Source organism: Entelurus aequoreus, linkage group LG01 (assembly GCF_033978785.1).
Source record: "Entelurus aequoreus isolate RoL-2023_Sb linkage group LG01, RoL_Eaeq_v1.1, whole genome shotgun sequence".
Taxonomy (NCBI): domain Eukaryota; kingdom Metazoa; phylum Chordata; class Actinopteri; order Syngnathiformes; family Syngnathidae; genus Entelurus; species Entelurus aequoreus.
The window spans coordinates 33,151,611-33,177,826 of record NC_084731.1 but is presented as its reverse complement, the minus strand read 5'-3'; the positions used below and the strand labels follow the sequence as shown (position 1 = coordinate 33,177,826).

Below are 26,216 nucleotides of genomic sequence, written 5' to 3'. Positions count from 1 at the left end.
CGGATGACAGAGCTTCTCACCCTATCTCTAAGGGAGAGACCCGCCACCCGGCGGAGGAAACTCATTTCGGCCGCTTGTACCCGTGATCTTGTCCTTTCGGTCATAACCCAAAGCTCATGACCATAGGTGAGGATGGGAACGTAGATCGACCGGTAGATTGAGAGCTTTGCCTTGCGGCTCAGCTCCTTCTTCACCACAACAGACCGATACAGCGTCCGTATTACTGAAGACGCCGCACCGATCCGCCTGTCGATCTCACGATCCACTCTTCCCTCACTCGTGAACAAGACTCCGAGGTACTTGAACTCCTCCACTTGGGGCAAGATCTCCTCCCCAACCCAGAGATGGCACTCCACCCTTTTCCGGACGAGAACCATGGACTCGGACTTGGAGGTGCTGATTCTCATCCCAGTCGCTTCACACTCAGCTGCGAACCGATCCAGTGAGAGCTGAAGATCCTGGCCAGATGAAGCCATCAGGACCACATCATCTGCAAAAAGCAGAGACCTAATCCTGCAGCCACCAAACCGGATCCCCTCAACGCCTTGACTGCGCCTAGAAATTCTGTCCATGAAAGTTATGAACAGAATCGGTGACAAAGGGCAGCCTTGGCGGAGTCCAACCCTCACTGGAAACGTGTCCGACTTACTGCCGGCAATGCGGACCAAGCTCTGACACTGATCATACAGGGAGCGGACCGCCACAATCAGACAGTCCGATACCCCATACTCTCTGAGCACTCCCCACAGGACTTCCCGAGGGACACGGTCGAATGCCTTCTCCAAGTCCACAAAACACATGTAGACTGGTTGGGCAAACACCCATGCACCCTCAAGGACCCTGCCGAGAGTATAGAGCTGGTCCACAGTTCCACGACCAGGACGAAAACCACACTGTTCCTCCTGAATCCGAGGTTCGACTATCCGGCGTAGCCTCCTCTCCAGCACACCTGAATAGACCTTACCGGGAAGGCTGAGGAGTGTGATCCCACGATAGTTAGAACACACCCTCCGGTTCCCCTTCTTAAAGAGAGGAACCACCACCCCGGTCTGCCAATCCAGATGTACCGCCCCCGATGTCCACGCGATGCTGCAGAGTCTTGTCAACCAAGACAGCCCGACAGCATCCAGAGCCTTAAGGAACTCCGGGCGGATCTCATCCACCCCCGGGGCCTTGCCACCGAGGAGATTTTTAACTACCTCAGCAACTTCCGCCCCAGAAATAGGAGAGCCCACCACAGATTCCCCAGGCACTGCTTCCTCATAGGAAGACGTGTTGGTGGGATTGAGGAGGTCTTCGAAGTATTCCCTCTACCGATCCACAACATCCGCAGTCGAGGTCAGCAGAACACCATCTTCACCATACACGGTGTTGATAGTGCACTGCTTCCCCTTCCTGAGGCGGCGGATGGTGGTCCAGAATCGCTTCGAAGCCGTCCGGAAGTCGTTTTCCATGGCTTCCCCGAACTCCTCCCATGTCCGAGTTTTTGCCTCCGCGACCACTGAAGCCGCACACCGCTTGGCCTGTCGGTACCTGTCCGCTGCCTCAGGAGTCCTATGAGCCAAAAGAACCCGATAGGACTCCTTCTTCAGCTTGACGGCATCCCTCACCGCCGTTGTCCACCAACGGGTTCTAGGATTGCCGCCACGACAGGCACCAACTACCTTGCGGCCACAGCTCCAATCAGCCGCCTCGACAATAGAGGTGCGGAACATGGTCCACTCGGACTCAATGTCCAGCACCTCCCTCGTGACATGTTCAAAGTTCTTCCGGAGGTGGGAATTGAAACTCTCTCTGACAGGAGACTCTGCCAGACGTTCCCAGCAAACCCTCACAATGCGTTTGGGCCTGCCAGGTCTGTCCGGCATCCTCCCCCACCATCGCAGCCAACTCACCACCAGGTGGTGATCGGTAGAAAGCTCCGCCCCTCTCTTTACCCGAGTGTCCAAAACATGAGGCCACAAATCCGATGACACAACTACAAAGTCGATCATGGAACTGCGGCCCAGGGTGTCCTGGTGCCAAGTGCACAAATGGACACCCTTATGCTTGAACATGGTGTTCGTTATGGACAATCCGTGACGGGCACAAAACTCCAATAAAAAAACACCACTCGGGTTCAGATCCGGGCGGCCATTCTTACCAATCACGCCTCTCCAGGTTTCACTGTCGTTGCTAATATGAGCGTTGAAGTCCCCCAGTAGAATGAGGGAATCACCCGGGGGAGCACCCTCAAGTACTCCCTCGAGTGAATCCAAAAAGGGTGGGTACTCGGAGCTGCTGTTTGGCGCGTAAGCGCAAACAACAGTCAGGACCCGTCCCCCCACCCGAAGGCGGAGGGAAGCTACCCTCTCGTCCATGGGGTTGAACTCCAACATGCAGGTTCTGAGCCGGGGGGCAACAAGAATTGCCACCCCAGCCCGTCGCCTCTCACTGCCGGCAACGCCAGAGTGGAAGTGAGTCCATCTCCTCTCGAGAGAACTGGTTCCGGAGCCCTTGCTGTGCGTCGAAGTGAGTCCGACTATATCTAGCCTGAACTTCTCCACCTCGCGCACTAGCTCAGGCTCCTTCCCCCCCAGCGAGGTGACGTTCCACGTCCCAAGAGCTAGCTTCTGTAGCCGAGGATCGGACCGCCAAGTGCCCTGCCTTCGGCTGCCGCCCAGCTCACATTGCACCCGACCTCTATGGCCCCTGCTATGGGTGGTGAGCCCATTGGAGGGGGGACCCACGTTGCCTCTTCGGGCTGTGCCCGGCCGGGCCCCATGGGGACAGGCCCGGCCACCAGGCGCTCGCCGTCGTGCCCCAACTCCGGGCCTGGCTCCAGAGGGGGGCCCCGGTGACCCGCGTCCGGGCGAGGGAAATCTGAGTCTCGGTTCTTGTATTTCCATAGAAGTCTTCGAGCTGCTCTTTGTCTGATCCCTCACCTAGGACCTGTTTGTCTTGGGAGACCCTACCAGGGGGCATGGAAGCCCCCGGACAACATAGCTCCTAGGATATATATATATATTTACATTTAGATTTAACTGTAGTTTGTTCATATCTTTTTTGCGGCTGGTTTGGGGAGGCTCCTTTAGCAGCAGGCGTCTTCACATTGCTGGCGTTTCATGTGGTTGATAAGGGTTTATGTGTTGAAGCGTGACGTTTTTCTCTCTTCACAAAATGTTCGCGGAGCATTTGGTGTAAATAGCATACAAAACATCTTCCGCTGAAACAGCGAAGAGAAGTCCACACGACCAACACCATTTTTTTTTACAATTCGCTCAGGGGACGTTTACACAAGGTTAGAGCGAGAGAAAAGGAGTGCTCACCCTAACGCTCCTACTGCACAGTACACAGTCACACCATTGGAGCATTTTTTAAAAATCGGTTATCAGACCTATTTTTTAATTAAGATTAAAGATTAAAGTACCAATGATTGTCACACACACACACTAGATGTGGTGAAATTTGTCCTCTGCATTTGTCCCATCCCCTTGGGGAGCAGTGGGCAGCAGCGGTGCCGCGCCCGGGAATCATTTTGGTGATTTAACCCCCAACTCCAACCCTTTGTTGCTGAGTGCCAAGCAGGGAGGTTATGGGTCCCATTTTTATAGTCTTTGGTATGACTCGGCTGGGATTTGAACTCCAACCTACCGATGATGTCGGATTTATCGATTTCACGTCAAAATTCCTCATATCGGCCTGATAATAGATACTGTACTTGATACCCCAAGAAAATGGGTTGGAAGTGCTGTCTCTCTGCTCTGCTCTGCTCTGCTCTGTATTTTATAGAAGATTTTTGTGAAATCTAGGCATTTACAATATAAAGCGGTAAAGGGCATTTTGGTTTATTTTGGAATATCTGAGCTACAGTATGCCACATAATATGTCATAGAAACTATCCAATCAAGTCCTTACTTGATGCATATGTTTTTCCCTACACTGCCTTTGGTCCATCCATCCATTCATTTTCTACCGCTTGTCCCTCTCGGGGTCGTGGGGGGTGCTGGAGCCTATCCCAGCTGCATTCGGGCGAAAGGCGGGGTACACCCTGGACAATTTCAGAAATATCAGCATGAACACTAAGCCAACCACACCAAAATGCACACCAAGTATATATTTTTATTTTTGGTCTGGAGCAGAGCACCAAACCACAAGTGTGAACGTGGCAGTCTAAATTAGCTAGTTCAGTTGTATCAAATGCTTTGATCTGAACATTAGTCTTCTACATCTATCAAACAATATTTCTCAGCAATCTTAGGGACATATTTGAAAATTGCTTGTTTGCAAACCGATGACAGTGAAGAACTGTCAGAACCGGTACAGGATCAGATACTTTGTGTGCAGCCTCCAGTCTGAGAACCAAGGGTCACAAGTTCTACTTCCTGTATGGAGGCTATTAATAGGGCATTCACAAAAAGGCTTTTTATTTGGAAAGCAGGTTTCCAAGAGAGCGGTCTTGATTAACATCAGTGATGTTTCACCATCTGTGTCTACCTTCACTGATGAAGCGAATGCATCAATGCAAGACTACCCCCCCCCCCCCACACACACACACACACACACACGCACACACACACACACACACAAACTCTCACACAGATCATTAACGTTGTCAAAGCCATCCCTGTTTGAAGTCCGGTGAGCAGAGATATTGTGGCCGTCGCCAAAGAAACGCAGCACAACACATGGAGCAGTGTCTCTCAAAGACATCTCAGTATAAACACACAGCAGTTAGCAAATATGATGGCAGGCAGCAGGAGGACAATCCTTGCGCCTCTTACCTCTGAACTTCTTTGGAGGGTTGTTGAGGTCACCCGCGTCAGGCTGAACCACACAGCGGTCATCCACCAAGCTGTAGATTGAAGCACAATGCACCACTGTTTAGTGTTTCACCAGTAAACTATTGTGAGGCATTTTAGGAATACATCACTTATGACTCAACTCTACTGATGGGTTTGTGAATGACATACAACTGCAGGTAATGTTTGCGTTCATTGCACGTTGAACTCACTGTATCAATCAATCAAGCAATCAAAGTTTATTTATATAGCCCTAAATCACGAGTGTCTCAAAGGGCTGTACAAGCCACAACGACATTCTCGGCTCAGATCCCACATCAGGGCAAGAAAAAACTCAACCCAATGGGATACAATGAGAAACCTTGGAGGCGACCGCAGATGTGGGGACCCCACCCCCTGTGCGACCGGTGCAATGGATGTCGAGTGGATCTAGTTAATAGTGTGAGAATCCAGTCCATAGTAGGGCCAGCGGGGGATCATCATGAGCTAGCGGTTCATCTGTGGTCACCTAAACTGTGCCCCTCTTCTCCACGCAGGAGAGGGGGGCAGAGCAGAAAAGAGACGGCAGATATACTGGTCTAAAAGAGGGGTCTATTTAAAGGCTAGAGTATACAAATGAATTTTAAGATGGGACTTAAATGCTTCTACTGAGGTAGCATCTCTAACTGTTACCGGTAGGGCATTCCAGGGGACTGGAGCCCGAATAGAAAACGCTCTATAGCCCCCAGACTTTTTTGGGGCTCTGGGAATCACTAATAAGCTGGAGTTCTTTCAACACAGATTTCTTGCCAGGACATATGGTACAATACAATTATCAAGATAGGATGGAGCTAGACCGTTTAGTATTTTATAGGTAAATAGTAAAACCTTAAAGTCGCATCTTAAGTGCACAGGAAGCCAGTGCAGGTGAGCCAGTATAGGCGTAATATGATCAAACTTTCTTGTTCTTGTCAAAAGTCTAGCAGCTGCATTTTGTACCAACTGTAATCTTTTAATGTTAGACATAGGGAGGCCCGAAAATAATACGTTACAGTAATCGAGATGAGATGTAACGAACGCATGAATAATGATCTGTGTCGCTGTCGGACAAAATGGTACGAATTTTAGCGATATTATGGAGATGAAAGAAGGCTGGTTTAGTAACACTCTTAAAGGCCTACTGAAAGCCACTACTACCAACCACGCAGTCTGATAGTTTATATATCAATGATGAAATCTTAACATTGCAACACATGCCAATACGGCCGGGTTAAATTATAAAGTGCAATTTTAAAATTCCCGCCACACTTCCGGTTGAAAAACTCCTTTGGATATGATTTATGCGCGTGACGTCACAAAAGCAACGGAAGTGGTTGGACCCCATCGGACCCGATAGAAAAGCCTCTTGTTTTCTTCGACAAAATTCCACATTATTCTGGACATCTGTGTTGGTGAATCTTTTGCAATTTGTTTAATGAACAATGGAGACTGCAAAGAAAAACGTTGTAGGTGGGATCGATCGGTGTCTTAGCGGCTAAGTACAATACTATAATATCTGTGATATTTGCATTAGTGTACTGTCTTTAAGGGTTTGGGGAACGCGCATGCGCGAGTGAGTTGGCGGAGAACTTGTGTGTGTGAGCGTGAGTTTTGGCTAACAGCAGCTCGTGTATGTGTGTGCGTTACTTTTTGAACTACAACCAGTTACCGCTTTTTAATAAAGCGATTGAGCAGCGCTTCCTCGTCTGTGTGACTCCTTCTCCACTGCGGGGCATTACAATACTTACAGCAACACAACAAGGACTACTTACTACGCCTAGCCGATGCTTGCCGCCAAACCCACGGATGAAGTCCTTCGTCGTGCCGTTGATCGCTGGAATGCAGGTGAGCACGGCTGTTGATGGGTTTCTATCTTCATTTGAGAACGATGCTACGCGCTAGCTCAGTAGCTAAGTGTGTCACCGATGTATTGTCTTGGAGATAAGTCACTTTAAATGTCCATTTCGCGTGCTCGACTCTCATTTTCAAGAGGATATAGTATCCGAGGTGGTTTAAAATACAAATCCGTGATTCACAATAGAAAAAGGAGAGAGAACATAGTTCTGTGAGGTCTGGTTGCTAAGTTAGCTTCAATGGCGTCGTTAGCACAGCATTGTTAACCTTCGCCAGCCTGGAAATCATTAACCGTGTATTTACATGTCCACGGTTTAATAGTATTGTTGATTTTCTATCTATCCTTCCAGTCAGAGGTTTATTTATTTTGTTTCTATCTTCATTTGAGAACGATGCTATCGCGCTAGCTCAGTAGCTAAGTGTGTCACCGATGTATTGTCTTGGAGATAAAAGTCACTTTAAATGTCCATTTTGCGTGCTCGACTCTCATTTTCAGGAGGATATAGTATCCGAGGTGGTTTAAAATACAAATCCGTGATTCACAATAGAAAAAGGAGAGAGTACATAGTTCTGTGAGGTCTGGTTGCTAAGTTAGCTTCAATGGCATCGTTAGCACAGCATTGTTAACCTTCGCCAGCCTGGAAATCATTAACCGTGTATTTACATGTCCACGGTTTAATAGTATTGTTGATTTTCTATCCATCCTTCCAGTCAGAGGTTTATTTATTTTGTTTCTATCTTCATTTGAGAACGATGCTATCGTGCTAGCTCAGTAGCTAAGTGTGTCACCGATGTATTGTCTTGGAGATAAAAGTCACTTTAAATGTCCATTTCGCGTGCTCGACTCTCATTTTCAAGAGGATATAGTATCCGAGGTGGTTTAAAATACAAATCCGTGATTCACAATAGAAAAAGGAGAGAGTACATAGTTCTGTGAGGTCTGGTTGCTAAGTTAGCTTCAATGGCGTCGTTAGCATTTTGATTGATTGATTGATTGAGACTTTTATTAGTAGGTTGCACAGTGAAGTACATATTCCGTACAATTGACCACTAAATGGTAACACCCGAATAAGTTTTTCAACTTGTTTAAGTCGGGGTCCACTTAAATTGATTCATGATACAGATATATACTATCATATATACTATCATCATAATACAGTCATCACACAAGATAATCACATTGAATTATTTACATTATTTACAATCAGGAGTGTGGAGGGGGGGTGGGGTGGGGGGGTGGGTGGGGATATGGACATCAAGTAGTGGACATAGAGAGAGAGGGAGAGAGAGAGAGAGAGAGAGAGCGAGAGAGAGAGAGAGAGAGAGAGAGAGAGAGAGAGAGAGAGAGAGAGAGATCAGAAGGCATAAGAAAAAGAATCTGCATTTGATTGTTTACATTTGATTATTAGCAATCCGGGGAGGGTGTTAGTTTAGGGTTGTAGCTGCCTGGAGGTGAACTTTTATAGCGGTTTTGAAGGAGGATAGAGATGCCCTTTCTTTTATACCTGTTGGGAGCGCATTCCACATTGATGTGGCATAGAAAGAGAATGAGTTAAGACCTTTGTTAGTTCGGAATCTGGGTTTAACGTGGTTAGTGGAGCACACCCTGGTGTTGTGGTTATGGCGGTCATTTACGTTAAGGAAGTAGTTTGACATGTACTTCGGTATCAGGGAGGTGTAGCGGATTTTATAGACTAGGCTCAGTGCAAGTTGTTTAACTCTGTCCTCCACCTTGAGCCAGCCCACTTTAGAGAAGTGGGTAGGAGTGAGGTGGGATCTGGGGTGGAGGTCTAGAAGTAACCTGACTAGCTTGTTCTGAGATGTTTGGAGTTTAGATTTGAGGGTTTTGGAGGTGCTAGGGTACCAGGAGGTGCATGCGTAATCGAAAAAGGGTTGAACGAGAGTTCCCGCCAGAATCCTCAAGGTGCTTTTGTTGACCAGAGAGGAAATTCTGTAGAGAAATCTCGTTCGTTGGTTAACCTTTTTGATTACCTTGGTTGCCATTTTATCACAGGAAAGGTTAGCCTCTAGAATGGAACCTAGGTAGGTGACCTCATCTTTCCTGGTGATGACACTGTCACCTACTTTTATGGTGAAGTGATTGACTCTCTTAAGTTTGATGTGGGACCCAAACAGGATGGATTCTGTTTTACCCAAGTGGATGGATAGCTTGTTGTCAGCGAGCCAGGTGCAAGTTCTACAGAGCTCAGCACTGAGGATTTTCTCCACCTGTGACTTGTCCTTGCCGGATACCAGCAGGGCAGAGTCATCCGCAAACAAAAACAATTCACAGTCACATGCCGATGACATGTCGTTTATGTATATTAGGAACAGTAAAGGTCCCAATATACTACCTTGGGGGACTCCACAGCTCACCGAGAGGGGGGGGGGACACGGTGCCGTTCACCTCTAACACCTGCTCCCTCCCCTCCAAGTAAGACTGCATCCAGCTCCAAGAGGTTTTGTTAAATCCGATTGCTCTGAGCTTATCCAACAGTATAGCGTGGTTAACGGTGTCAAAGGCCTTCTGAAGGTCCAGCATGACCATGCCGCAGTATTTGCCCGCGTCCACCTCATGTTTGATGTGGTCGGTCAGATAGAGAAGGCATGTGTCAGTGGAGTGGTTAGTTCTGAAGCCGGATTGGAATTTGTACATGAGTTTATTAGTGGCAAGGTAACTATCGACCTGTTCATAAACTATTTTCTCCATTACTTTCGAAATGGAGCTGAGAATAGAAACAGGTCGGTAGTTGCCAGGTTCCAATTTGCTTCCTTTTTTAAAGAGGGGAGTAACTCTTGCTATCTTAAAATCTTTTGGTACTTGGCCTTGTGTAATTGATAGGTTTATTATGTGCGTGATGATCGGGGCAATGATGGAGGCAGAGTCCCTGAGGAATCTGGAGGGAATATTATCAAGGCCGGTGGCCTTGTTAGGGTGGAGCGCGCTCAATTTTTTAAACACCTCATCAGCTGTGACCATTTCTAATTTGAAATCATTGTTGGATACTCCTAGCTTTCTGTAGAAGGCTTTAATGTGTTCTACACCAAAGCGACCAGAGTGGTGGGACAGCTTGTTGACAAGAGTTGCAGCTATGCTGGTGAAAAAGGCGTTAAGTCTGCTAGCTACCTCCATTTTGTCACAGCATTGTTAACCTTCGCCAGCCTGGAAAGCATTAACCGTGTATTTACATGTCCACGGTTTAATAGTATTGTTGATTTTCTATCCATCCTTCCGGGTCAGGGGTTTATTTTTTTTGTTTCTATATGCAGTTAAAGCACGATGCTATCACGTTAGCTCGTAGCTAAAGCATTTCGCCGATGTATTGTCATGGAGATAAAAGGCACTGAATGTCCATTTCGCGTTCTCGACTCTCATTTTCAAGAGGATATAGTATCCGAGTTGGTTTAAAATACAAATCCGTGATCCACAATATAAAAAGGAGAGTGTGGAATCCAATGAGCCAGCTTGTACATAAGTTACGGTCAGAGCGAAAAAAGATACGTCCATCACTGCCTCTCAAGTCGTTCACTGTAACGTTCCTCATCTACGAATCTTTCATCCTCGCTCAAATTAATGGGGTAATCATCACTTTCTCGGTCCGAATCTCTCTCGCTCCATTGTAAACAATGGGGAATTGTGAGGAATACTAGCTCCTGTGACGTCACGTTACTTCCGGTACAGGCAAGGCTTTTTTTTATCAGCGAGCAAAAGTTGCGAACTTTATCGTCGATTTTCTCTACTAAATCCTTTCAGCAAAAATATGGCAATATCGCGAAATGATCAAGTATGACACATAGAATGGATCTGCTATTCCCGTTTAAATAAAAAAAAATCATTTCAGTAGGCCTTTAATGTGTGACTCAAACGAGAGAGTTGGGTCAAATATAATACCTAGATTCTTTACCGAGTGGCCTTGTGTAATTGTTTGGTTGTCAAATGTTAAGGTGGTATTATTAAATAGGTGTCAGTGTCTAGCAGGACCGATAATCAGCATTTCCGTTTTTTTAGCGTTGAGTTGCAAAACGTTAGCGGACATCTGTATTTATTTATCTTAAAGGGGACCCATTATGCAAAACAAATTTTCTTACCTATTGGTTCCTATTTTTGTGTATTTGGGATCTGCATAAGTCCTGAAAATTTGGAAATCAAACCATGAAGACATGGCGTAGATATTCAAAAAAACAATCCTTCCTTCCTTCATACTTCCTCCAAACGTTTGGAATTTGCCCTGTTTGTGATATGTTTTCCTTTGTGACATATATATCTCCATGTATGGTAGAGATTCACCTAAAGTGCTTTGTGCGAGTCGACACTGTAGTCAATAAGTTCCTTCATTTTTTCTTTCTTGTTTTGGGACAAACTGTCTCGTACATGCACATGCATCCTCCGCTGTTGCCATTTCTAATACAAAGTAGCATTTAGTTCCAATTTATATCCGTCAGTAGACACTATTTGAAAACAATAAAAAACACAACATTGGAGGAGAAGACACAGTTGAAGTGGAGGCATGTAAATAAGACCACAAAACAGCGCATCCTGAAGAGACGGTCAAAAAGCGACTTGAAGATGGTCTGACAAACATAATCTATACAAGATTTTGACCAAAGAAGCACCATTACATGTTATGTAGACCACGAGGAAGTGTTTTAGATGTAGAAAAAAATTATGATGTGAACCCTTGAAGTTATTTTATTTCCTTAACGTGCATTTTCATTTAGTCATTATGATTTACTGTATGCCCAGTTAGTTCAATGAGTAATTATGTAAAAAGCTGAAAAATGCCCTACATCACAACATTAAGAAAACTAAAGAAAAATTTAGAAATCACATCTGTCAGGAATCATACAAAGTGGCCTGCTTTCATAACAATTTGAGGAAATGTGTTAATTAGTCGCTAACTAAATTAATTTGATATAATAAAATTAGTTACGTTATAATTGCTGATGACATGTTTTTCGCTGCCTTGTTGTATACACAGCGTCAATCAAAATTAGGGCTGCAACTAACGATTAATTTGATAATCGATTAATCTGTCGATTATTAATCGATTAATAATCGGATAAAAGAGACAAACTACATTTCTATTCTTTCCAGTATTTTATTGGAAAAAAAACAGCATACTGGCACCATACTTATTTTGATTATTGTTTCTCAGCTGTTTGTACATGTTGCAGTTTATAAATAAAGGTTTATAAAAAAATATATATATATTTTTTTTAAATGTTAAAAAAAATTGCCTCTGCGCATGCGCATAGCATAGATCCAACGAATCGATGACTAAATTAATTGGCAACTATTTTTATAAACGATTTTATTTGTTTTAATCAATTAGTTGTTGCAGCCCTAATTAAAATTACATTTATATAGGCAATTCTCTGAATTAAATGTTATCTACCATTAAAGGTTCAACTACAGAAGGTTTTTAAGGGGCCCTATTATGCAAAACCAACTTTTTTACCTATTGGTACCAGTTTTTGTGTAATTGGGATCTGCAAATGTCCCGAAAATTCAAAATGTAACCATGAAAGCATGGCGGAAATACATACATCCATCCAACCATCCATTTTCTACCGCTTGTCCCTTTTGGAATCGCGAGGGGTGCTGGAAAGTATCTCAGCTGCACATGGGCAGAAGGCGGGGTACACCCTGAACAAGTCGCCACCTCATCACAGGGCCAACACAGATAGACAGACATTCACACTCACATTCACACACTAGGGGAATTTTAGTGTTGCCAATCAACCTATCCCCAGGTGCATGTCTTTGGAGGTGGGAGGAAGCCGGAGTACCCGAAGGGATCCCGCGCAGTCACGGGGAGAACATGCAAACTCCAAACATAAAGATCCCGAGCACAGGATCGAACCTGGGACCTTTGTATAGTGAGCCACACGTACTAACCCTTGTTTCACCGTGCTGCCATGCTGGAAATACAGTATTCTTAAAACAATCTTGCCTTCCTTCATACTTCCCCCAAACGATTGGAATTTGCACAACCTGTGACGTTTTACCTGCCAGTGACATCAGCGAATTATCCATATGTGGTACAAATCAACCCAAAGTGCTCTGCACGAATACGCCATCGTACAGTAGTGCGCACTGTAGTCAAAATGTTGCTTATTTTTCTCTATCCTCTTGTTGTGGGGCAGACTGGCTCACACATGCATGCTAAAATCCTCCGCTGTTGCCATTTCTAATACAAAGTATCGTATAGTTCTAACAAAAATTTGTCAGTAGACTCCATATGGATGCGCTGAAAACTACAACATGGCTGGTGGTAAGAAGACACAGTCGAAGTGGAGGCACGTAAATAAAACCGGCCACAAAACGACGCATTCTGAAGAGACAGACAGAGACAGAGAAAGTGGCTTAAAAACAGTCTGTAAAACATAATCCATGCAAAATTATGACCAAAGAACCACCATTACATGTTATGTAGAGAAAAAGGAACTGTTTTAGATTTTGAAAAAAATCATAATATGACCCCTTTAAAGCAGGGGTATCAAACTCATTCGTACAATGGGCCAAAATTCAGAGCACACTTTTGATTGCAAGATGAACAGGATTACTGAGGAATTGAACACCACCCAATCCACCCCTGCCCACTCCAAAAAAATGTCTCCTGGACTCTGTGTAAGTGTGCGCTAATTTTAAAGTAAAACAGCTAGTGATAACAGCCAGTGAATGAGTTTTTATGTGGACAGAATTTTTTTTAAAATCTTTACTTGTGGCGATGGACTTTTTGTTGAGACTGTTGTGGAGGAAATCTGCATTTTTTTTAAATACCCGCATCCATCCATCCATCCATTCATCTTCTTTTGCTTATCCGAGGTTGGGTCGCGTGGGCAGCAGCCTACGCAGAGAAGCCCAGAGTTCCCTCTTCCCAGCCACTTCGTCCAGCTTCTCCCGGGGGATCCCGAGGCGTTCCCAGGCCAGCCGGGAGACATAGTCTTCCCAACGTGTCCTGGGTCTTCCCCGTTGCCTCCTACCGGTTGGACGTGCCCTAAAGACCTCCCTAGGTGGCATCCTGACCAGATACCCGAACCACCTCATCTGGCTCCTCTCGATGTGGAGGAGCAGCAGCTTTACTTTGAGCTCCTCCCGGATGACAGAGCTTCTCACCCTATCTCTAAGGGAGAGCCCCGCCACCCGGCGGAGCAAACTCATTTCGGCCGGCTGTACCCGTGATCTTGTCCTTTCAGTCATAACCCAAAGCTCATGGCCGTAGGTGAGGATGGGAACATAGATCGACCGGTAAATTGGAAGCTTTGCCTTCCGGCTCAGCTCCTTCTTCACCACAACGGATCGATACAGCGTCCGCATTACTGAAGACGCCGCACCGATCCGCCTGTCGATCTCACTATCCACTCTTCCCTCACTCGTGAACAAGACTCCGAGGCACTTGAACTCCTCCACATGGGGCAACACCCGCATTGAAGAGTTACATTTTTCTGACAGTCTGAGAGTCCTTAAACGCATTGTGACTGATGAGTGCAGGAAAAACAGGGGGTGGAAATACAATGGGGGAGAACTGCCTTGTATGCATGCTAAGACGGCTGTGGATGTTCTTTTTGCTTCTTTTAAGATAGTGATTGTTGATCAAGCATCTACTCATCATGTATTTAACAGCAGGGCAAAAGTTACAGTATTTTGTTTGCAACCAAAAACAGCAGAATTTGGCAAGTCTGAGCATGTGTCTGAGGAGCAACCGATTACCAGCATACTTCGATGTTTGGTTGAAGTTGTTTTTTTAACATGTATACAGTTTCAATATGACACATAACATATTATCAATTTCTCTTAACAAGTTGTAGTTACAATGATCACTTTTGACAGTGTTATCATACATTGTTAATGTGTTATTCGTACAAACTGGGTTCAACCCTCCTGTTGTCCTCGGGTCATTTTGACCCGCCACTGTGTTAAAAACCCCCAAAAAATCCGCTAAACGATATTTTTTTAACTTGAAATGTTATGACTTTTCCTAGATTGGCACCAACAGTAGAAAAAGTGAAATGTTGATTTTATTCACATTTCCATGTAAGCTGTACAAAAAAATGTACAAAGGTGGTCTTCGGGTCAAAATGACCCGTGAGTCACAAAGTGTTGAAATCAAAGTCACAGAGTTATTTATACACCACAGAATGTTACAATGTTTTAGTTGTTATAGTCCATCAGTAGCAGAGCTCTTTTTCTGTGGATTTCCAGAGATTATAAAGATGCTGCAGATCACAGGGCCCCGAATTCTGTCTGTGCTAAAGCCATGAGTGTGCGTTATACCGCTGAAGAGGCTCTAGAGCTGATTTTTTCAGATGTCCAGCAAGACAATGATTCAGAAGAGGAAGTGGAGGATGTATTAGAAGAAGAAAATGGGGAGGAATACAATCCAGAGCATGATGAATCATCTTCAGAAGAAGAAAACCCTGAAGCTGAAAGAAGAAAAATGGCAAAATAACATGGTCCTCAGCAGCATATGACCATAAAGGCAGGCATGCAGAACAAAACATCATAAAGATGACCCCAGGACCCACAAGGTATGCCGTTTCTCATGCCCATGACATTGTCTCTACATTCTACCTGCTTATCACACTAGCAATTGAAAAAATAATCCTGGAGATGACAAATTTGGAGGGTTTTACGCAAATATGGAGACAGCTGGAAAAAGATGGATGAGACTGACCTGTAGGCCTACTTAGCGCTGCTAATCTTAGCCGGTGTATACAGGTCCCGAGGTGAGGCTGCAGAGAGTGGAAGGCCAATTTTCCGAGCCACAATGCCACTCAAACTCTTTCACACCTACTCAAGACTGATACGATTTGATGACGGTGAGTCAAGACCAGCAAGACATGTGACAGACAAACTTGCAGCCATAAGAGAGGTCTGGGACAATGTAGTGCTTCTGAGCACACTGCACACAGATGGTGACGTTAGCGATCGTGAGGACAGGAAGCCAGTCATCATCCTAGACTATAACCGCAACAAGGGAGGTGTGGACAACCTAGATAAGGTGATTGGAACATACAGCTGCAGAAGGATGACTGCCCGCTGGCCCCTGGTCATCTTCCACAACATCATTGATGTTTCCTCCTACAATGCCTTTGTGATTTAGAGAGAGATCAACCCGACCTGGATGTCTCGTAAGCAGAACAAGAGGAGGGTGTTCCTGGAGAAGCTGGGAAAGGCACTTGTAATTCCACTCATTGAAAGAAGGAAGCATGTGCCCCGCACAGAAGCCTCAGCAGCAGTTGTAAAAGCTATTCAGAGTGCAGGAGCTCCTGATCAACCCGAGGATCCAGCTACCACAGCCACTTCCCCAGCTAGGACAAGTAAGAGGAAGAGATGTCAGTTCTGCCCTCAAAAGAAGGACTGTAAAGCACATACCGTGTGCTGCAGGTGTAAGAAATATATCTGCAAAGGTTGCGCACTTGCATACTGCCCTACATGTGCCAATTAGGGTTAGTTAATTAGTTAATTAGTTGAATGGGTTATGTTATTTTTCATATTTTTGTTTTGTACATTGTCTTCAATTGTTCGCTGCAGAAAGAAAATAAAGAAACTGAGTCATTGGGATGAATAAAAATGCATTCAAAACGCAAATTTTTTTGTTTTTCTTAAGCTATAGAAATGAAGTGAAGAGGGAAAACTCAGTTATTCACACATTTTGTGGTGAATGACAAGTAAATCTTCTGGTAGTTTAGTTTATGCTCTCTTGCATGTGTGGGAGAAGTTGTGGAACTTTTTAAACACTACAATTTATAAGACTGGAGACAAATACCAATTTACAAATTATAGACCTGTTTCTTTACTTCCACAATTTTTCTAAAATCACAACTGTTCAATAACAGATTGGAGAGTTTCATAAAGAAATATAGAATATTCACTGAGAACCAATATGAATACAGAGGTAATATTTCAACTTTGATGGCTTCAATTAGGGCTGGCCGATATATCGATATACTCGATATATCGCGGGTTTGTCTCTGTGGGATATAGACAATTACTATATCGTGATATTCGAGTATACGTTCTCACACAGTTGCTTTTAGCTGCAGGCATTACACTACAGGCGTTTCTCACTCTTTCTTTTCTCTCCTTCTCACAGAGACATAAACAAGCGCACCTTCTTACATACGTCACATACGTATACGCCCTCGCGGAGCAGAGAGGTAGCGGCATGGGTAACGTTAGCTGTGGTGCGAGTGGTTATACGAGAGAAAGAAGGTGCGAATCTGGTAACAAATGAAGGAAAAATTAATTACTAAGAAAAACAGCACGGGGTCCATCGTCTGGCGGTGGTTTGGCTTCAAGTGGGAATATGTCGAACAGACAAACGTAATTTGTCAAGTGTGGGGCGAAAGCGTTGCTACAAAAAGTAGCATTACTGCTAATATGTAGCATCATTTGAAAAGTCACCCGCTAGAGAATGAAGAGTGCTTGAAACTCCGCATGTCAATGTCTCCGTTCGGTGCCACACCAACAAAATGCCGAGGCAACCATTTCCACATCAACACCGTATGGAAAAAATAGTCCACGACATAAGGAGATAACGTCCACCGGAACCTACCACATAGCGAAGGACGTACACAATTTGATTTCCTATTATGCAGCTCATTTTTATTTGACAGTTATTGAAATATCTTGTGTGACATCATGCACAGAAGTGCACTTTATTTGTTTTAAACTATTGTAGTGGCGTTCTCTACAAAAAGTGCACTTTAATTTAGTGTTGTTTTGATTTGTCATCTTAGTGACATCATTCACAAAAGTGCACTAATAGCTTGTTTTAAAATGTCTCTGACAATCTTGCACGTTCTGTTTTGAGATGACATGAATGTTTGTGCCACTGCTTAATAACTGTTTAATAAATACAGTTTTGGTAAATTGACTTAGTTGTGATTTCCCTCTCTGCATGGAAGTTTAAAATGAGCATATGTTAATGAAGTATGAAGAAGAATGTTTTAATGTAGACACATAGAATCATCTTACTGCTGTGATTATATGCATCAAGTGTTAATTCAAGGCTAAGGCAAAATATTGAGATGTATATCGTGTATCGCGATATGGCCTAAAAATATTGAGATATTAAAAAAAGGCCATATTGCCCAGCCCTAGCTTCAATCGAAATAACAGAGAAAATTACCAATGTAATAGATGGTAAACAGTATGCAGCAGCAATGTGTATGGATCTAACTAAAGCATTTGACGCAATTAATCACAATATTGTAATTAAAAATTACAACGCTGTGACATCAGAGGGTTGGTCTTGAACTGGATTAGAAGCTACTTAACCAATAAGTAACAACATGTGAAGCTAGAACAAATGTCTACAACACTAAATATATTCTGTGGAGTACCACAGGGATCATTACTGGGACCAAAACTGTCCAATCTTTATATAAATGACATTTGTAAAGTTACAAAAGACTTAAAGTTGGTATTACAAGCTAATACAAATAATAACAGAAGAAATGAACAAATTAAAAAGCTGGTTTGACAAAAACAGACTACCCGGTATCTTAAAACCTCAGTAAAACTAAAATATTGCTGATATTGGAAAGTCAAATACAAATACAAATAGACGGAGTAGAAATTGAAACAGTAAATGAAACCAAATCTCTAGGTATAATGATTGATGATAAAATTAACTGGAAATCTCATATAAAAAATAAAGTAGCAAGAAACACGTCAATATTGAATACAGCTAAATATGCACTGGACCAAAAATGCTTGCTAGTGTTACCATATCGGAGTTACTGTGCAGAAATATGGGGAAATAACTAAAAAAGTACACTTCATTCATTAACTGTGTTACAAAAAAGATCAGTTAGAATAATAAATAAGGTTGGATATAGAGAACATTCAAACCCTTTATTAATTGAATCGAAAATATTGAAATTCCACGACATAGTGCATTTGAAAACAGCTAAAAGTATGCACAAAGCAAGCTATAACCTGCTACCCAAGAATGTACAACAATTATTCTCAACAAAAGAGAAGAAACTAACCTTAGAGAAAAAATGTCATTTAAAACATTTGTATGCACTTAAGACCTTTAGTATATCAGTATGTAGAGTTAGATAATGGAATTAATTAAGCAAAGAAATCAAACAATGTACTAAAATGATCCAATTCAAGAAACTTTTCTAACTTTAAGTGTTTGCAAAGTACAAAGAAGAAGAACCATGATAAACATTCTGAATGTATTGAAGATCCTATTTATCTCACCATCTATATTACAACTTACTTCATTAATTATTATTTATTTATTTATGTTTTTATGTTATTACTTATAGAGTATATTGTGAATACATTGAGAACAGGAAGTGAACAAAAGTGTTAGCAACAGCTATGTAAAGGAAAAGGGGATTAAAGAAGCTCTGCTTCTTCCTACTCCTTTTCGAACATGTTAAAAAGAGAAAACTGGAAATTGTGATGTATCATGTTGTATGCTTGCATGTTCGAAATAAACTCAAACTCAACTCAACAAAATGTTTACAGTGATTCAGTCTTAATGCAACTTCACACTTCTGATTAATTTACTTATGTCACAATAGACAAAACAATACCTTTTTCTATCTGTATGATGTCTCTAAATGCAGTTTTATATCAATTCCCTAAGTAAATCTAGATGCAACAAGTCCGCCGTGTGGGAAAATGACTCGCTGACTTTTTCACGACTGCATACACACAATTACACTGACTGTACAGTTTCCATCTGTTCACCACCTCCACTGCTGCCACATATACAAAAACAAACTTCATCATTGCGTGTGCATTTGCCACCTCTGATTCCTTTTCTCCCAGCGCTATCATTGCTGGAGGGGTCAGTTAAGACCAGAGCACCTTTTCGAAGTCCTCCCACTAGTTTTCACGCCTTTGTTCCATGAGATAAAAATGCAAAACTGCATGGATGTATCTTCTCAGTCCTACTCTGTCACTGAGTAGAAAGTGTCGCCTATACGCACCTAACCAACCACCAACCTCCACAATGCAATAGTCGCCGGTGCGTGTTGGTCTACAAAAGCAAATAACCGCCGACTAACAAGTGCTTATTAGCAGCTATGGTTGTAGGCAACCTGAGTTGTTGTTCTCTTGACTCCAGAAGATGGCAGGACTGTAGCTCTATTTGAATTATCATGAGTGGTCAGCATCCAGCACTTCGAGCAGTCAGTTTTGGTCCAAAACCTTGGGGTGACTGCTGGAAAACTGAAGCTAAAGGGGAAAATTCAGCTGACAATGAGTCCAAGCATAAGTCCAAAAAGGAGATGTTCCCTCAATCTGACACATGCGGAGCACATTTGCAAGGAAGAAGGCGGAAATATTGCATGCAAGATGCTGATAGAATCCTACCCAACAAGGTGGAATGCTGTCACTAAAGCAACATGTGCTTCAACAAGTATTCATTTTTAGCTTCTTACCAGTAGTTAGTTGTTAGATGCTCAATTGTTGTGGTACCTCAATTTAAGAGTGGCCCAATTCGAGAATGTTTTGAGATAAAAGCTGTCTTTAATTGTAACTTGCAATAATTTAGTTATAAGCATCTCCGCCATTAGTTGGCATAGTAAATGTCACAGTGATGGCTACAGTAGAGATCAACATAACATTGTTTTCCTGGGAGAAGCAGATGGTATTCATTGAATTAAAGAAATAAATCATCAGAGCGTGACTCCAAATTGGAGAAGCAATTCGAGCGTATCACTGCGAAGTTCTTCCTCAGTTTGCCATTACACCTGTGTCACTGGGGGCGTTGCTAGGGACATGGCTGGGGGCGTGGTCAATATGACATCATCATCATAATTTGAATGTGTATATTTTCTTTAAAAAGGCTTAAAATATTTATACAGACATGTATACCAAAATAGGTGTTACTAGTATTGTTTTTTTTGTTTTTTTATATAGTGTTGCTTTATTTTTCTATTGTTGTTGCTTTTTGTAAAATGTACTTTGTTGACAATTTTCAAATTTCTATTTGCTGTATTTTTCTATTGTTGTTGCTTTTTGTACAATGTGCGTTGTTGATCATTTTAAAGTTTCTATTTGCTTTATTTTTCTATTGTTGTTGCTTTTTGTACAATGTACTTTGTTGACGATTTTCTAATTTCTATAGACTTCTCCAATTCTTTTAGTGACTTTTTCTTTATTAAAAACAACAAGCAACAAATCTAACATGTTTTTCTGGTGTTATTGGAGACTGTACTCGTGTTTGAGGGCTCCTTCTTCTGCCGCTCCATGTTTGTGATGAACAGCGAGCGCTGCAGCAAGCCTGACGTCACACTTGCTTAGTGCTGCTGCTCCAGCCTTTCTCTACTTCTACCTCTTAATACCTGCACAGATCGCTGCCCGCGGGTACATCTGGGTAACAATAAAGTAGGTCCACACCACAGACACGCTGCCTCCGCTCCAGACAATCGTATGAGTTTTGCCTACGTCATCACAACATCCTGTTTTGGCAGTGCTGTTTCGGTGATCAAAGTCTTTCTTCGGTGTCCGAATTTACAGGGCATAACTCGTCAATAGTGCACAATTAATAGCCTACATACAGTATATCCATTCATACAATATATTACTTTAAATGCATGAAAAAAAGCATAATTTTTAAGGTTTGGTGGCTTAAATTTTGCCCTTGCGGGGCACCATATTCAATTACATGTAGGTAGCCTCCACCATTTGGAAGCAAAACGAGTCTAACGCCAGCTAAGAATGTTAAAAGGATCTCTAAGTGGCAGACATTTATCCATGAAAATATGAAAAAACTGCTGATGGTGTGTTTGATGGAGAAGCAGCTGGAAAGAGACACCGTAGAAGTCCACTCTCCAAGGTTAATAGTGTATATTATTCTTACATTACTTCATAAAACTACTGTAGTTGTTAGTAGTACATTCTATTGTATTATTAAGCAATATTTCTCTTCTAAAAGTTTGTTTTTCTTTATAAAAGGAATGTTCTTTATTAAATTGTGCTGTTTTGGGATAACCCAGTGGTGTGCCGTCAGGGCCAACAATGCCTTCTCTGCTGGCCTAACATAACCAGAAATCATGATCATAATTAAAGATAATAGTATTTTTTAATTTACTTTCCCTAAATATCTAAAAGTATTCATATTCTCTTCATGTCATATTATGTTCCTTCCAGTGCTATTGTTTTTAGGTTATAGCATTTTTATCCAATCAGAATTCAGCTAGCTTATGTTGCCATGCTGTACAAAATCTGTCCGGGCCTTCAGAATCAACAACGCGGGCCTCCGTGCACTGTAAGTGAACAGGCACGAACATTTGACAGACAGTTGCGATAGCCAATCAGTTCACAAGTTGTTGTCAGTAAGGCCTTCCAGCTGGCCTACGGCAGATATATATTGTGATGTTATGAGCTAGGTCAGTGGTCCCCAACCACCGGGCCACGGCCCGGTACCGGTCCGTGGATCGATTGGTACCGGGCCGCACAAGAAATAAGAAAATTTAAAAAAAAAAAAAAAAAATATATATATATATATATATATATATATATATATATATATATATATATATGTTTTTATTTTTTATTTTTTATTAAATCAACATAAAAAACACAAGATACACTTACAATTAGTGCACCAACCCAAAAAACCTCCCTCCCCCATTTACACTCATTCGCACAAAAGGGTTGTTTCTTTCTGTTATTAATATTTCTGGTTCCTACATTATATATCAATATATATCAATACAGTCTGCAGGGACCCCCGGTCTGTGGGCCAAATTTCCAAGCGTTGACCGGTCCGCAGATACAAAAAGGTTGGGGACGACTGAGCTAGGTAACATAAGAACTCCATTACCCAGCATTCCACAGTAGTGAAGAGAATGCGCAGTAGCCCCGTTTAGGTTTAATGTAGCCATGCCGGTGTTTTTGATGCGCACGCTGTGGAGTAAACTTTTAAGAACTTAGCCAACACGCCTCGTCTGCATCTTTTATGATTAGACAAGACAACACATATATTTGCAAAGCCATTTTCAAGAAGGATATTTAAAGAGAAACTACATCTTGTGAGACGATATGGGCCAACCCCGGAAGCTCGAATGGGTTCTTCAAATTGTGAGTTCAGATATATATATTTTTGTTTTTTCACGTTTAATATGTTTTTTGCAGTTATAATTTTGACAGTTCCACATAAGATATGTTTTATTGATTTTGAAATGCGCCGAAAAATAACCCGTTTTGTACACCGTTGATGTGGTGATTCAATGCCCAATAATGTGTAAATGTGTTTCTGTATAGTATTTCTCCTGCAATGGTCATGTGGTGACATAAATTATGGTATTTTGAGAGGTAATTATTGAAGTCGGACATCACTGAAGGCCTAGGCGGGAAACGCACGGCCCGCCACTGGGGTAATCAATATACAAAATGAACAGATACTGGTGGTTTAACTTTGTTTCCGGAGAATTACAGCGTCAACTAGTGATGATGTCATAGAGAGGGGAGAGAGCTGGGGTAGAATGGGGAGTTTAGAGCAGGCTAACACAGAAAATCATATAATACAAAAAACTTTCGTTAAAACATCCTATGATATGGGGTGTGCACGAATGTGGTAATCGCGTGGGCCAGTCCAATGCACTTACCCCAAGGTACTGATGAACCCATTGGTAGATCCCTCCGCATACAGAGAGCAGATGTCCCCGATGTGCAGGAAGCTGGACATTTTATCCGACATGTTGGACACACACCCAAGGGACACCTACCGCAAGAGAAAATGAATGTCAAGAAAAGTTTTCAGAAGTAAAATGGTTTATCGTAGCTGTCATCATAACAATGATTCCTTTTTAAATGGTAGTTTGATTATTACGGAGCCCCTAAAAGGACATGGAGGGAAAAATATGTTTTGCGAGATCTCGCAATACTTTTTGCGAGATCTCGCAATAGGTTTTTTTCCTATGTCAGTGAACCGTAAGTAAAACAGACACAGCGATGGTGAACCGGAAGTGAAACAGACAAAGCGATGGAGGAGCCTACCCATCATCCATGGGAGAAGTTAATTGATTTCTATTTTAGTATTGGCCTAACATATAAAGACATCAAATCGTATTATGATCCCACAACAGAGCACAGATGATGGGTAGGCTCCCGCATGCTCCCGCTCATCCATCGCGGTGTCTGTTTCACTTCCGGTCCGCCATCGCTGTGTCTGTTTTACTTCCGGTTCACTGACATAGGAAAAAAACCTTTTGCGAGATCTCGCAAAAAGTATTGCAAGATCTCGCAAAAGTATCGCGAGATCTCGCAAAAGTATCGCGAGATCTCGCAAAAGTATCGCGAGATCTCGCAAAAGTATCGCGAGATCTCGCAAAAGTATCGCGAGATCTCGCAAAAGTATCGCGAGATCTCGCAAAAGTATTGCGAAATCTCGCAAAACATTCATGTCCCTTAAAGGCCTACTGAAACCCACTACTACCAACCACGCAGTCTGATAGTTTATATATCAATGATGAAATCTTAACATTGCAACACATGCCAATACGGCCGGGTTAACTTATAAAGTGCAATTTTAAATTTCCCGGGAAACTTCCGGTTCAAAACGTCTAGGTATGATGACGTTTGCGCGTGATGTCAATGGTTGAAGCGGAAGTATTGGGACACATTGTATCCCAATACAAACAGCTCTGTTTTCATCGCAAAATTCCACAGTATTCTGGACATCTGTGTTGGTTAATCTTTTGCAATTTGTTCAATTAACAATGGAGACTGCAAAGAAGAAAGCTGTAGGTGGGATCGGTGTATTAGCGGCCGGCTGCAGCAACACAACCAGGAGGACTTTGAGTTGGATAGCAGACGCGCTATCCGACGCTAGCCGCCGACCGCATCGATGATCGGGTGAAGTCCTTCGTTGCGCCGTCGATCGCTGGAACGCAGGTGAGCACGGGTGTTGATGAGCAGATGAGGGCTGGCGTAGGTGGAGAGCTAATGTGTTTAGCATAGCTCTGTCGAGGTCCGGTAGCTAAGTTAGCTTCAATGGCGTCCTTAGCAACAGCATTGCTAGGCTTCGCCAGGCGGTACAGCATTAACCGTGTGGTTACAGGTCCAGTGTTTGGTAGTATTGTTGATCTTCTGTCTATCCTTCCAGTCAGGGGCTTATTTATTTTGTTTCTATCTGCATTTAAGCACGATGCTATCACGTTAGCTCCATAACTAAAGTGCTTCGCTGATGTATTGTCGTGGAGATAAAAGTCACTGTGAATGTCCATTTCACGTTCTCGACTCTCATTTTCAAGAGGATATAGTATCCGAGGTGGTTTAAAATACAAATCCGTGATCCACAATAGAAAAAGGAGAAAGTGTGGAATCCAATGAGCCCTTGTACCTAAGTTACGGTCAGAGCGAAAAAAGATACGTCCTGCACTGCACTCTAGTCCTTCACTCTCACGTTCCTCATTCACGAATCTTTCATCCTGGCTCAAATTAATGGGGTAATCGTCGCTTTCTCGGTCCGAATCGCTCTCGCTGCTGGTGTAAACAATGGGGAAATGTGAGGAGCCCTTCAACCTGCGACGTCACGCTACTTCCGGTACAGGCAAGGCTTTTTTTTATCAGCGACCAAAAGTTGCGAACTTTATCGTCGATATTCTCTACTAAATCCTTTCAGCAAAAATAAGGCAATATCGCAAAATGATCAAGTATGACACAGAATGGATCTGCTATCCCCGTTTAAATAAGAAAATTTCATTTCAGTAGGCCTTTAAGGGGCTCCGTAGATTGTCATTAGATAAGTAAGGCATGTATTTGCATCTACAGTAAACAACCTTTCATGTCAGAGGAATAGAGTCCTGCTGGCTCAGCTGAATAGTTAATAATTTGTGCAGCAAACAAGAAGCTGTGCACCTGCAACAGGTCCACTTTGCTCCATCTGACACAGATTAGTGTAGCCTAACAGACCCCAAATAAAGATTGTTCGTGCATTTTACTGTTTTACACACAATCATGCATGGTTGTCATTTCTGGGTTAAACAAAACACATTTTGAATTTGAATCGATCAAGAAAAATCCCAACATGGTTGAGCCACAGATAACGGTCTTCAGCAGTGGAGAAGAAAACATGCTGTCCATTTAAGGAGAGAGCTCCATCTTTTCTCTCTGTGAGAGACATGATGAAGATAAGAAAATAAGTTTTGAGGCTCAACTTTACCTCGGTGGCGATGTACGATGTTCAGCTCTTCGAAAGCGAGTTACGACAACATGACGGCGGCTTCTTTCTCCTTCTTCTCCTCTCCTTCGGCTGGCCGATAGTGAGACCCAGCGAAATGGACCCAGTCTGTGTTCGTGACAGCTCGGCCGCCGAGGAGGCGAGCAGGCAGGCGGACAGGCGTTGCTCTGAGCTCCCGCTGCTGCTCGACCGCTGCCGCTTCTTCCCGCCAGGCGGCACTATTTTTCTCTGGGTAATATTGTCATATCACACCACAACTAAGTGGCAAATATTTCCTTTCACCTTCATTTAAAACCACTACTTTTACAAGCTAAACCATTTTGTTGTGTTTACGGCAATGTATTCAAGTACTTTGACCAGCTGCGCAATTAAAAAAAAAAAGCAAAGCGGAAGAAGA

General features: G+C 42.9%; 1 protein-coding gene across 8 annotated transcripts in view; it reads right to left on the bottom strand.

Annotated features, from left to right (window-relative positions):
• LOC133650755 (inositol 1,4,5-trisphosphate receptor type 1) overlaps positions 1-26,176 on the bottom strand; it is a 212,214-nt gene extending 186,038 nt beyond the window's left edge. For all 8 annotated transcript variants that reach the window (XR_009826296.1, XM_062048369.1, XM_062048382.1 and 5 more), the window contains exons 1-3: positions 25,802-26,176; positions 23,244-23,359; positions 4,764-4,834 (exon numbers count right to left, since the gene is read on the bottom strand). Coding sequence is in view for 7 of the 8 variants with exons in the window: in XM_062048369.1 (XP_061904353.1) it covers positions 4,764-4,834; positions 23,244-23,335 (163 nt within the window). In the remaining variant the exon portion in view is untranslated. The remainder of the gene's footprint in view (positions 1-4,763; positions 4,835-23,243; positions 23,360-25,801) is intronic.
• Between the last annotated feature and the right edge of the window lie 40 nt (positions 26,177-26,216).